Here is a 14288-nt window from a genome sequence, read left to right on the forward strand (position 1 = left end):
AACGCAGCTGAACGCGGCGAGTTCCGTTGAAATTCCAGCTCGCGCTGCTAAATGATAAAACTGGATTACGCCATGCTCCCCCTCCCTTTCCCATTCACCGGGGCCTTTCAATAGCGAGAAATTACAGGCTCTCCCTCTCCTAAACCGTGGAAAGGAAAGGCGAAATTCACAGGCATGTTACAAGCGTGCGCGCAATATCGATTACACGTGGTCAGTATGTCTGTTGAACAATAGAGGTCGTGTTTCCGAAATTATTTAAAATTCCGTGCGCCGTTCGTTTAACTGAAAGATAATAAAGGAGATGCTGTATCGAAGATCATGCGAAGCGAGTTTAAAGTATTAAAAGGGCTGTAAAAGTCAGGGGTCGCGGCTTGTTTTTCCAGTCGCTCTTTTCATTACACGTAACTCCCGAGCGCGAAATAATTTACATTGGATCGAAGTGGACCGAGTCCATTTTTATCGGCTATACATCTTGGAGCGCGGTACATCGGCTGAGAGAGGGTGAGGGTTGGTTACGCAGCTGGCGCCGAATATTAAAAGCGATCGCTCAGTTCGCGTAGTAACTGACCACCCTATCTGCCTGCAGATATAATAAATCCGCGGCCTCCGTGTTACAGTATTTCACAGCGTTGCTCGTGGTTAGTGGATGTAACGAATGCATCGCGATAGGCCTTGACATACGGCGACAAGTGTAACTTTGTCGAAGTAATATGATTCCCTGACAACATAGCTTTTCGATGCGCAGTCTGATTTTCTTCTAAAATATTCATTACGTTAAAGAGTATAAGCGTTCAATCAATGCTCGAGAAGCTACTAGGTTTTACAATAAATTAACTTTAGCCACAAGCACTAAGTTTCTGTGTGAAAAAGTAACAGAACCAGGTCTTACTGGAAGGGAGAGCAAGAAAGCTTCTTAATTTCAAGATTTCTTAAACACATACCGCTTTTATAAGATTAACAGAACTCGGGAAATAAGAAAGTATATATATATATATATGTATTCCTCGCGATGAAGTTAAGAAATGTTGTTCCTCAATCTTCCCCGCGGTTCTTTGTTCAACAAGTCCCCGGGACGAAACTTTCCGATCCTTTTTGCTCCACCCGATCGTAATCTACTCTGGCAAATAACTTACATTACATTAGTTCCTCTATATCCCAGTGACGTCCCGAACTGCCCGGGAATGACAGTTACAACAGCCATTACGGCCAGTTTCGAGGATACGGAGGAACTTTATGACCCGGCAAAAACATCGAACTTTCGTGTACTTTCCAGTTTGCTGAGAGAAATCTGTATTTTCGCGGTGTCTGTGCCGACACGAGCTGTTACAATCATTAGAAACTACCGGAAGAATGCTCCTATGTTTTTCAAGTAACAAACACTTCCATTGGGTCGTCCCAGGTCCGTCTGGGGGCAATATCGCGAGCTTGTTGAACTTTTCACTGCTTCAAGGCGAAAAGTCGAAGTTTTTCATTCAGCAGATTTGTTTTCGCAGGAATGAAAAAATACTCGTACGTCTATGGATTACCAGACCAATGGTAAGGACGATTGGTTATTTATTTCCTTGTGGAAGACGTGTAGTTGCATACAAAATAACTGAATCACATAATCGCGTATCGACTGTAAAACACGGTGATAGAAGAGGAGCGTAAGTAGTAGTGGACGTCTGTAGTCAGACACGCGGTACTCTGCGTACAGCTGCTGATATATTTGCTCGTACCTTCTTGCGCGTTCATTACTTTGCAAAATTGATTAATGGAAAGGTTGCTTCATGTCATGAAGGTACATTTCCTATTTCCTCTGCTCGAACAGTTGTTGCGCAATCCGAGTATAACCAGAGGAGTTCAAGGACAGCGTGCCATGAGCACTGAGCAGTTGGTACCAGTCGAATTTTCGCTAAAGAGATGGATAACAAAAAGAAAAGAAGCTGTTCCATCCATAGGACCGGTTTATTGTCTCTGGCCCAGTTTTCAAGCGATGACTGTATTGTCCAGCTTTAAGTCTCTCTCCCTCCAGCCTTCTGCCTCTCCGCGTCACGCTTCTCCTCCCTTTGTAGACCTTTCCGATGTCCGATTTCCATTTAGACGCTTCGTTCCTCCGGTTCGCGCTCCGTTTCTTTGCTCCTCGTATGGAATCTTCCATTTCCCGTTTCAGCCCCCTAGCACCCCCTTCCTTGTCGTCTCGCTTTCTCCACTGTCGTTTGCGCGTTCACTCGCGGATTTGCGAGATCACAGCGGAACGATGGTGCAGAGGGACGACGAGCGTGTCGCGTGGCGATACAGACGCGAACAACGGGCGAAAGCTCGCGGAAAAAAACGAGGAACTGGCAAAAAGGGAACGGTCGCGGTGGTGGAAAAAAAAGGAGTGACGACAGAGGTAAAGAGGCAGGCTTTTCGTCAGGACGGCGAGAAACCGGGAAAACTGGCGACAAACAACGCGCTCGATCAAAGCGTCCAGTGCCATGCGCCCCGCCGGACAACAACGGAACGATGAAGAGCAAAGGGGCGGGCAGGGGCGGGCGTGGGGGAAATTATCTGCTGCAAAATCACCGCAGCGTATTTGCCTTTAATTTGCCTGGTGAATGAGGCGAGTGTTTGAGGGCGAAGGGGCCAACGTGACCGTCGTTACCGTCTAGAATGAAAACGAATCGGCGATCCCGCAGATTTAATAATAATTCGTGTTTCCTCCATCTTCGTGCTGGCCAACGTCAAATATAACGATGTCCGCGATGAGGTCTGTTTCGTTACCTTGTCCCATGCACCCTGGATGTCTTCTGCTCTTGTTCTCCATGTTCATCACCCTGCTTCTTTCCCTGTGTCATCCCTTTTAATCTTCCACTTAATGTAGGCTAAGTCCGGTATAGTTGGGACTTATCGGGTACAATGGGAGAGTCCGGCCAGTGTTGATGTTTTAAGACTGACGCAAGAGAGGGCACTGTGTGTCATTAATACAAAAGAATTGAATGCGCTTGTTGTTGATTTTGCATTAACCATTGTCACAAATATATATTTCAATTATCAGAAACACTTAAGACTTTATGCGAGTCTGAAAGTTTTCAGAGCAAGTTACAGTGCTGGTGATGTTTGAAAGACTGGTAAGTTTATTTACACTCTTCCGATATTGGGGGATATAATATGCATAAAACTAAAGTGTCACCCCAACAATATGTATGTATTCGTTTTCAATTTATTTTGACAGGGTGGTAGATCACTCCCTTGATTATGGGATAGTCCGACCACATTAATGCGGGACAGTCCGACCACATTAGTTAAATATACAGTGTGTTAGTTTTATCTGGAAAAGCGTAACTATCTCGAAAAATATAAATGGTACCAAAAAGTGTTTCAGACGAAAGTTGTAGGATGTCGAGGGGGACATAGCATGCTCGTATTGTTTTATTTCTTATTCTTGTAACTGACATCGAAATGTTTTCTAAAAACTACCTACATGTGTCTTTTTTATTGTAAACCCATCTTCAGATTCAGGGAGCGAAAATTCCATTCTACAATATATATGTCGTTAAAACACTGGGACGAAAACGAATGCGTGGGATGCGGCGAAAACTATTTCGAAATCTCGAAAAGCGACGATTGGATTAAATGCTGCAGCAGTTGTTTTCATTATACTAGATGCTCCACGTACAAGAATGTTTGCGATTTACGTGGAAATTAACTTCTTCTTGTATTATACTTTTCGCAAGCTACACTTTTTGTTATTTTCCAAGGTCCGTCTCACTCGTAGTGGGTGGACGCTCTAACCCCGACATGCGTGCGATACCGACCAGTTGCAGTGCCAATGTTTTTGGTTCAAAATGAAAATAGATATTTAAATTCATCGCACGCTACAATTTATGTATACTCTAAATTGCTTCGGCTTTGCTTTAATTTCTACAAAACGACAAAAATGTGAAAAACAACGACGCCACAATTTATTTTCCAAAAAGTGGTCGAACTATCCCGGAATTACAATATAGTATACTCTTTTTTATTTTCGTGATACTCGTTTCCTCTCCTGTCTTCGATATTACGAATCAATCGTGTTTGTAGAGGCAATTCCGAACGGAATAGGAATAAATTATAAAAGCGTTGTGTTTAATTAGCTAACGAGTAATGGGGCCGAGGAAATAGTTGCAAGACTTGAGTGACACTTTACCGGACAGTCATGGAAAAATTCATACTTTTGATATTTGTACTTTGCAAATTCTACTCCTTTGTGGTTGATAAATGTTTCACTGTTCGGCGAGGTACAGAAACTTGCTTCTTCCACGAACCTGGAAAGGTTGGCTCGCAGAACAAAGTTCATCAGTAAATCATACCGATATTATGAATATATTCCTTAGGAGCTCCTTGGAAGTCAGTCAGCCAAACATCTTCCCCAAGCAACCGCACACTGTGTGATTTATTCGCCGAGTTAACAGTGTCTGTCTTTTGAATATTCTAGCGTGAATTAGGCTAGGCGAAGGCTCGTGCTCGCTCTCGCGTGATACGTCTACCTACGCGAGCCACGGCTGCGAGCATAAAAATTGTAACGTTCCACGTTCCGGCGTAGCCTACATTTCTTTATGGATACGTCGTGCTGCGGGTGAAACTCATTACTTTGGCATTCTCCCCAATAAGAGAGGAAGGTCTTCCTGCGCTCGATTAAAATTCAGCGTGCGTGCGGAAGACCGGCTCGAGTGAGTTTGCAGCAGCCGAGAAATGTGCGTCATCGACATAAACCGGGGGAAAATAGGGGAAACACCGGGAACAAACGGATTAAGTTATACGTGAGGAATCTTTGACTGCTCCGCGGCGTTTTATATTCGGGCCATCTGCTCCTTTGAGAAAGATTGCGCCTCGCACCGTGACGGGTAACTGCCGTCTACGGTAGTTTATGCCTCGCGAATGAAATAAAAACAAGGCTTAAATGTCGCTTCAGCTTCCTTAGATTATTAGCGGCGTAAAAAAAGTTCTTTTACGGGACTATTCCGGGGCGATAAAATAGGGAAGCTACGTATCGCGCGTGACGTGTCGTAATCTCTTCGGTGTAACCTCGGACGCGTGCGTTTGCATGGAAATTCGTGGGTAATGAAGTTTCTCCTTTCAGAGGTAACAGTCTAACGTCATCGGGAATGTAATAATTATATTACAAGCTCCGCAGGTCGGAGAATACATTTTCGTTTTGAAAACTGGGAAATATTAGAACGCAGGCGAAAGGGTGGAGAAAGTTAATGAAAGGAATCTAGAAGTTTCAATGGAATCTATTTTTTTTTCCTATTTATGAAACTGTCTGCTCGGCGAATAAAGGAATTGGAAACACAGGGCTAGGTGAAGAGTGAAACACAACAAATTGCATGGAAGGTGCATCAATCAAGAGCTTCCTCTCTGCTAAAAACCTTTCAGCGTTCATTGTGCGCGGGGCAAAGCTACTCGAAACTTTCGGACCTGGAAAACCATGCGCCAGGGACAGAGCGAATTAGAGAGGGCGACGGAAAGATTGTTGGCGGGGTGAAAAACGCGAAGGGGGAAGAACGCTGATGGTTGGGGGGTTAGGGAATCGCTCGAGAGTGGGAAAATCTCCCACTTGTAGCTCGCTGATATTTACACCGATTTTACTGAGACTGTAGTTAAATCTTGAATGGCACTCAGGCTTCGCTCTCTACCCATCTGTTTCAACGCCCTTGTCGAAATGTGTGAAGTGTTGAAAGTATCTCGATGCTGAATCGACCCAGAAAAAAAGAAAGAAATTCGAACGCAGCATTCTCCATCGAAGTCGACCCAGTGGTGCTGCCGAAGCGTAACATCCTCGCAAGCTTCCCAAATTCATTTCCTACCCACGTTGCTCCGCGTTCGCAGAAATCCCACTTGATAAGAGCAACATCAACGCGGGCCATAATTCTTAATTACCCCTTTCGAATCCCTGCGCGTAGCAACACTGGGCGCCGTGCACTTTTAATCGTTGCTCGTTGCGTTCATAATTTAAAGTTTAATAATATCCACCCTCTCGTGTGCTTCCGTGTCTCATCTGCGAGCCCCGCTCCCTCCCTCTGGCATACACTTACATAGCTCGCGCAACAATTTAACCCGCGTATCCAGTTTGGATTCCGACGGAATTACCGCGGAACTCGCGTGTGAAATTCGACCCTCTCGTATTATCCGCGGATGCTGGCTACGAAACCGCTTCCCCCTCGCGGGCCGGGGAACGAGGACGCGAAGAATGGCGGTACCTGGATTACTTTTCCAAATGTTGCCGATACGAGTTCTGGGTTCTCCTCGTGCTGGAGGCTCCCGGAATCAGCCGGTAGTTCGGGGATAGGTGGCTCTTCCAATTTCCAGCCGTATGAACCAGATTGAATTTCTATCGTCGTAGTCGTCGTCGTCGTCTTCGCCCGTAGCCGTCGTCGACGATGGTTGGCGGCCGATCATTTCGCGCGATACCAGGTAACTGGGTTATGTTTGCGAGAATGGCTTCGAGCCTCTCGATTTTTCTCCGTAATGCCGCCCCCTCTGGCTCTCCGCTTCTCCCATCCAGCACGGAGATCCCTCGACTTTTGTCTCTCCCCTTTGCCTCGGCAGCGCGATACTCTCCGGCCCGGAACCGAACGGAATGAATCGAATAACCGGACCCGTCGAGGCTAATCTCGTTGGCCGATTCGTCGAGCACGATTCACTGTCCCAGCTGACAAACTTCGATCGACCCGGAACGGTATCTTTCTCGGGGATTGCACGTAATGATTGTGATTGCGTGTTTCATAGGGCTGGGGTCCTTCGAGGTAGGACAGTTCCAATTTTCAGTGCTGTTCCGTTACTGACTCGTGGAAGTGAAGTGTGACCTTTAGTAAAATGTTAAAGGGATTCCACTTACAGGTATCTGTGCTCCTGCGTTACATTTCCCAAGCCTCCAATCACGTCATCGCGCTAAAATTATGCATGTAAGCCGTGTGAAAAAACTGTTAATCTTATCCCAGGCTCCACGGTAATTTACGCTCGAGATTCGTTGTAACTCGTTCCCGAGGGGTTAGTGGCGAATTTGAACGAAACTATATTCCTCCCCTCGTCCTCTTCCTCTCGTTCTTCGGTAACGGAGTCGAGCTGGAAGGAGAAGGATCGCAGTGGTGGCACAGAGAGGCCTTCTCTGCTGTTACATCCCTCTTACTATGGCGCTCCTCTTCTTCTTCCCCACGTTCTTCGGCAACAGGGCGTGTTAGGTGGAGAAGAATCGCGCTGGTGGCGCAAGAAAGACTTTCTCCACCCCCGTCGTTGTAACCGCCGACGTCGGACCGCTTGACGTGCTCTAGGGGGCGTGCGAGCGACCGGTGTGAACTTTGCCGTAGGGGATTATGCAAACGGGGCGGTTCGCGGGCGCGCAGAGAACAGGAAAGGGAGAAAACACAGGAGAGAAACGTCGTCGTCGACGCTCGTTGGCACGGATGGCGGCAGCGGATAGAGGCGGGTTTTCTTGCTTGTCATTACCACGTTCGTGGCTTCCGCTACCCCCGCGAGCTACGCGTTTTCTCTTGCCTATCGCGGAAGAAGCGCCCGCGGGGAAGCTGAAGTTCCGTAACGTGAACCTTGCGTGTTCCGTATCGGAGAATCATTCCAGGAGGCGTATTTTGGTTAAACAGCGGCTCACTTTCAGACTCGCGGTGGGAAAAGTCTTGATTTATGATCGTACACGACGATTGGTCCACGTGGTCGTTTCATTATTTCTGTACTGTGACTTGGACGTTAGCTAATTAGTAAAAGATAGGAAATATCCTAGCTCAGGTATGTCCTATCTAATAAGACTTGGATGCATCGTTATGTGCAGAGATATTTGTTTTTAACCTGGTTGTGTAGATTGCAAAATGTCATTTGATATTGAGGAATTCCCTTTCACTTTCTCTTCGTGAATAATTTGTACCCAATAGTTTCCTGAATTGTTCCTTGGAAATATTGGTGTCTGGTTAATGCACGATTCATTTGTAATCAGAAGAAGCCAAGGTTTAGTGCCTGACTTGTTTGGAATTCGTAATGAAGGCGCAAGCGGTACTAGATCGCAGTTAAGTACGTTGGCTGACCATATACCGACCCATACTACTCATTTCTACTTCTCACGTAAAGAGTCGATGTCTAGCAATCCTTTGTGTGCAAAATTGATTTTCCTAGCGCAAATACTTTACGAAGAATCATTGTGTCATTCAACTAGATTTATTTTACGATATTTTCCCAAGCTTATAAATATTATAAGAATATTCGTACCGCGCGATACATCCTTCTTATTTAGTTTTAACTGGACATAATAGTCAAAATATATAACAGCTAGGGTAGATGCACCATTTGTGGCCACTTTAAGGTATTGTACCAGTTTTGGCCACTTCTTAAAGAATATAATATTTTCCCGTGTAAGCAATAAATGTAACCTTATATTTCTGGCGGTATACTAAACAAAATATTTATGTGAAATTCTCCACATAAAAATGATCTGCAAGCAATTTAAAAACAAGGTAATTACGCACATGGCCAAAAACAGTGCAATGGCCAGAAATGGTACATCTACCCTAACTTCCTGACACCATTCCACTAAGAAAACACCAGCATGTGAAATACTCCCTTTGAGTGGCACACGAAACACTGCTGCACATAGCTGTGCCTGTGCATTTCATTTATCAAGGCCCAGCATGAGGGATGAAGCGTCTTTTAGCGCGTCGGATTATCTGGAACACATTCATCTTAATTACGACGCTGCGTCGGAACGTCGAAAGGCGTTCCCAAGGATTTGTAATGAAAACCGCTGATTATTCGGTAGTAAAGTGACAGCCACCATCGGAACGAACTGAATAGATTTCGCGAGCAGAACGTGGAAGCGGATCTCGTGGTAATTGATCCTGATCAATTTTCGCGAGAAATTGAAAGCGAAACGATCTGTTGCAGCAGGAGTATTACCATAAATCATCCATCGGAATGGGAGACTTTATTGGCAGCGAAGCTGTCGTTGCTTTTCAGTGAAAATATGCTGCTTTAAATAAAGAAAGGAGAGACATATTAAATGGGGGGAAACGAAGCATCGCTGTATCATGTTTGAATAGCTTTGAAAGTGCGATACGCGAAGAAAATTAATGGCGTCTTGACGTTTGTCTACATATTTGTACATGTACTATCAATATTACCAGTTCGATGATTAACAATTTCTCGTCAGAATCCCAGTTACTGGGCAGAATGAAACTCAGCGCTTCCCCTGTACAAAAATTCACTTAATCACGAGATGGAACTCCAAGGTACATGCAAAGAACTACAGCAAATGTTTTCGACGTCTGTGGTGATCTAGAAAAATATTTCGCGACGGGGTTGCCGGGATAAAAAATCTCCGAGTTTCGCGTCTCGAGTCGAACGATAAAAACAAGAAGAGTGACCCACTTCGGGGAATGCAATGAGGAGCTCGGCCTCGATAAGAAGTCGTCGAATCAGCATCACCGACGGATCGGTCAGAAATTAAATGTTTAATGTATGCCCCGGTCCGTTGCCAGTCCGCAACTTTATACAAGTGACGGTAATTGAATATTTCCAATCTCGCTTAACGAGCAGTAAATTTTAATTTAATGCGTAACGAGGGAGAATCTACTGCACCCTAATGCCGTGGCACGCGATTCCCAATTCTCTGAATTCCCTGAATCTTATCGTTCCCTGGAAAGAGGCGCGCATTCTCCCCGACCGAATTATTATTCGAAACGTACGCTAGCTATCGCGCGTGTCCGATATATGCAAGTCTGTCTGACGGGAGCGGTCGGAAGCGGGCGACTCGCAGTTCCCGAAGATTTCCAAGGCAAAGACGGGCCGAACTCTAAACTTCTCGAATGGCTGGGTGCACGGCGGAACGACGCCTCTGCGGTCACGTACGTTCTCGCGTAGCTTCACGCACGTAAGTTCGAGGTAAGGTCACGGGGAAGCCGTGGGACGAGCATTCGAGCGGCTCGATTTCGCGCCGAAAATTTACGTCGCGACTGCACTGGGAATTCCATGGCTTCGCGGCGCTCCAGCCCCCTCCGGGGGGATGGGTTTTCGCTTTTTAGCCACGTAGAGCGTAAGGTGCGGTTACGTCCGACCTGGTTGCTCGTCCCCATGGGGTGAAACGTAGGCGACTGAAGTGGGGAGAGAGGATAGGGTAGGGGAGATGGCTGAGAGTTCGGTTAGTCGAGCGGTACCGATAGCACTCAGACGGCGAGATCCCCTCTCGCGACCCCTTGCGGCTCTATTCAGAGTTTTCAAGCAACTACTTTTTATTACTCGGTAATTAATTGTAATGGGAGTTCCAACTGGGAAAACAGACGGCTCCTTCGTCTCCGTTTGTTCCATTTTGTCCCATTTCCTTCCTCGTTCCCCACGATACTTCGGTTTACCCTTTGGCCGACTCGCCCGATGTTATCGGCTTGGGATGATCTCCTGTATCTTGAGGATTTGATTTACTGCAGATGCTGTGGTTAGGAACGTAATAATGTGACCACTGCTTCCTAGATAACTCACTAATAATCACGTCTTGTTTTTGTTACAGATCGACCCGAAGGTGGCGTTTCCCAGGAGAACACATCCGAAGGTAACATTTCTCTACACTGTCATTAAAACACCGTGTCCATTAAAAGGATCCGCGGCTGTACTCTATCTTTCGCGCCATAAATTCAAGTGCCAAAAGCTAAATAACCTGCCGAGCAGAAAGTAGCAAAATTCCGCGATCCTTAGGTATCGAATAACGGAGGGATGGACATCAAAAAGGTGCACGTAATAGAGAGAGAGAGAGAGAGAGAGCAGGAGGAAGGGACGGCTGAAGGGAGAATAATAAAGCCCTCTCGTTCTCGTAATAAGGGCAATTAGGTGTAATTCATTTCTGAATCCGGAATTATTTTCTTCCCTAACGGTCGAAACTCTCACCGCGGGAGGCTGAAGCGTCGAGGAAAGTTGGCGGGACGGGGATGGAACCGTATCAAAAGGGAAAGAGGCAGAGTGCAAGTAGAGAGGGTTGGGCCGTCGGGGTCGCGCGTGTATGCGTGTATATTCGCGCGAGGCCAGCAGAAGGGTGGCAGGGGAAGCGAGAGAAATTTGCACGGCTTAATAATATAAATGCCAGGCACGCGAATTACCGGCGAGTGACTGAATTGCGCTAATTTTAATTGTACCCTTTCCCTTCTTCCCTCTTCCGTGGACCCTAACCAACTCGCCCCTGCCCCCCTCCTCCTCCTTGCTCGATGCTCCGTCGATCTCGTTTCCACCGTTTCAACCGTGGCTCTTTCCAACGCCTCTCGTGCCGAACCACGCGCTCGCCGTCGCGACATTTCTGCATTTTTTACAAAGCCTCCGCCTTCAATTTTATTTCACCCCCGCAACGTAGGCCGGACGCGCATAAATTACGGTGGGAAACCAACCCGAACCGCGATTCGCCCGCGTCTATCGATGGTAATCACGTATCGCGGCGCGTTTGACGAGCCGCTCGCGCACGATCGGCACGGATTGCCTCTAGGAAAATTTTGTTATTTCTGTTTGAAAGACTCCTGTATGCATAACGACGCACCAATTTGCGCTATTATTCGATAGACGCGAGCGGCTTGGAAATATCGTTGCGCTCGATGCTAACCCGTTGAACGAGCGTGAAGATTTATTTGCAGCAGAGGATAACGGATTTACGAATAATAAAGAGCATCGAATTCATCGACGGTAGTTTTTTATGTCGTCCGTGTGTCGTGATTATTTAACTATTTGCCCTGCGCGGCGCATACCCAATTTCCACGTTCATCCATAAACACAGTGTTGTGTCCTCGGTTTCGATGATGCGAAGCTTCGGTCTCGCAGAAATTTCCCTTCGATGTTCGAAGAAAGTCGTATCGGTCTCCTCCCGTGCAGTTGAAACGTTTCCAAAAATGTGTCCGCGGTCCAGTCAGCACCTAGTTCGATAAAAAAACGACGAGGCTCGCGGAAAGTTAGCCACGGCCGGGTCCCGGCCGCGTGCAGCGGGGCCGCGTATTCGAAATAAAATAACGACCATTAATCGCGAGATGGAAGTAACATATTTCGCCTGAACGCTCGGGGGCAGCTGGAACGGGCGGTGCAATTTTCATAAAATGGCGTTGGCTGCACTGGCCCCGAGCCCCTCTCCTCTGCCGTCCCTGTCGTCCCTCTTCGTCCGCCGGTGAGCTCGTTCGAAAAACTAATACGAATGCACGCGTTCCGTTTCGAATTCGGGAGAGATGCCAGCAGCCCCCGTTCGGCCGCGCGTACGATACGATACTGGCGCGTCTAGCGCGATCCACGCCGCGATAACTCGACGCTATAATAAATGTCATCGTATAGCCATTCTTAAGGAAACTCCTTTTATTTCCACGTCGGATCGCATACACGCTCTCGAAGTAGACATAAAACGAGAGGGGGGTCGTACGTTCCGCGAGGATAATCGACGCTGGGCGAAGCATCCGCCCTAGGAAACGTCAAGCTGAAAGCGCTTACGTTTACGTAGATTTACCTTTCGTTGAATTGGATTGGAGAACGCTGGGAGAGTCGCTCCCACAGGTTAAGGGAATAGCTACTTGCCTCTTTTCGTAATCGGGGGCTTCCACTTAACGACTGTGTCGGAGGAATGCTTGAGGATGGTATATTGTAGGGATGTTAGGTGATCAGGGCAGGAGTAAAAAGCTTATTTATTACAAAGAACAGGTTCAGCCGACGGTGCCTCTCGTTCGATGGACTCTGCAGGACTGACTTCATCCATTCTTATCTTGCGCTCCCCGAGATTCACACTTACAACACAGACTCTTGACACGCGCTCGGCTCACCCAAACCCTCCGCGTGCATTCGACGAAACCATTCGAACCTCACACCCCTGACTAGGGATGGAGTGCAAAATCACTAACAGTGATTTATCACAGTGATAGCAGAATCACGATCACGGTCGTGAATGAAGTTAAATCACGACCGTGGTCGTGATTTTTTTAACTTGAGTGAATTGTTTACTGTGGTCCTAATTATTGACCTTGATTGAATTATTTTCTTATAAAATACTTCAATATAGCTTGTGTTACAGTCAAAGCGTGTTAATCCAGCGAATGTATAGTATACACATTCATAAATAGTCAATGTATGCACGCATTGATTTGATTGGCTAAAGTATTCACATATACATTATACTTTTGAATTAAAGTGAAAGACTATTCGTTAATTTAAATAGATCAAGGACGATTACATTCGTCTAAAATATACAATTGAAATTCTATAAGCACAGTGAGGACTTGAGAATGTTTCAAGAGGAATTATAAATTGGGGTTCTGTGGCGCGTGCAAAGAGCAGTTACGATTTTCACCAATCAGATCACGTAAATCGCGAATCACTGTTCTGCCTGCACTAATCAGAAGCGATCGCAAAAATTACGGATCACTCTTCTATCTGCATCAATCAGAAGCGATCACGAAAATCACGGATCACCGTGAAAAATCACCGTGATTGGGAACGAACGTGATCGGGTCACTCGTGATTCACAAATCACGGTTCTAGTCAACACTACCCCTGACGCGTTCGACACTCTACTATAATCATCCGCTCTCGATCCCAATCGCTCTGGCCCAAACATACTTTGTCGATCGAACAGTCTTCGCACTCCCACAATATGTAGTCGGTATTTAGGAAAAATTCGTGTACAGGGCTGCGTGCTAGTTGGTCATCTTGAAAGCTCCGTAACTTCGCTCGGTGTAAATGTGCTTTTCTATTTGAAATTCGATATTACTTAGCCGAATGCCTCCGTTTTCCATGGCACGCTTCAAATATTGCCGCACGACGAAGCTTCGGCGTTCAGTTGGACAGTTCCAAGTCGCGAGAGTGCCGTGAACTTTGCAGCGGCGTTGCTAGTCTTTAATCCCTGAACGAGACCAGAAATTTCGTGTCAAAAGTTCGTCAACCCCCGAAACCCATGTTAGACCCGATGAACTTTACGGAGAAAATGGCTGCGCCACAAAGTTCATTGAAATGTCACCGAGTGTCCCTACGCTACAGCCCGTCGTAACAACCTCCTCGAGACCGCGTGGCGGAAGCGCTTTGTTACCGCACTTCCGGGCTAGCGGAAATGGCGCAATGCGCTTCCGACACGGTGGAAAAGTAGCGACAGTCATTACCGAGTCCTCCAGGAACGCCTCGGCGTCCCCTTTCCCCTCGGTTACTCTTCTTTCTATTCCTCCTTTAGCCTATTGTCTTTCGCGCTGAATGCGTGCCAGTGAGATGACAGGAAGGCAGAAAGGGAGAACGAAGCAGACGAGAGTTAAATAAGGATGGCTGTGCTTAGGAGGATGCAAATAATTCCTTTA

At 46.6% G+C, this 14288-nt stretch overlaps 1 protein-coding gene across 11 annotated transcripts in view; it reads left to right on the forward strand.

Annotated features, from left to right (window-relative positions):
• Rbp6 (RNA-binding protein 6) overlaps positions 1-14288 on the forward strand; it is a 792696-nt gene that overhangs the window by 505543 nt on the left and 272865 nt on the right. For all 11 annotated transcript variants that reach the window (XM_076819584.1, XM_076819590.1, XM_076819583.1 and 8 more), the window contains one exon: positions 10505-10546. In XM_076819584.1, the coding sequence (XP_076675699.1) occupies positions 10505-10546 (42 nt within the window). The remainder of the gene's footprint in view (positions 1-10504; positions 10547-14288) is intronic.

This window comes from Andrena cerasifolii, chromosome 9, assembly GCF_050908995.1.
Source record: "Andrena cerasifolii isolate SP2316 chromosome 9, iyAndCera1_principal, whole genome shotgun sequence".
In the NCBI taxonomy this organism is placed as follows: domain Eukaryota; kingdom Metazoa; phylum Arthropoda; class Insecta; order Hymenoptera; family Andrenidae; genus Andrena; species Andrena cerasifolii.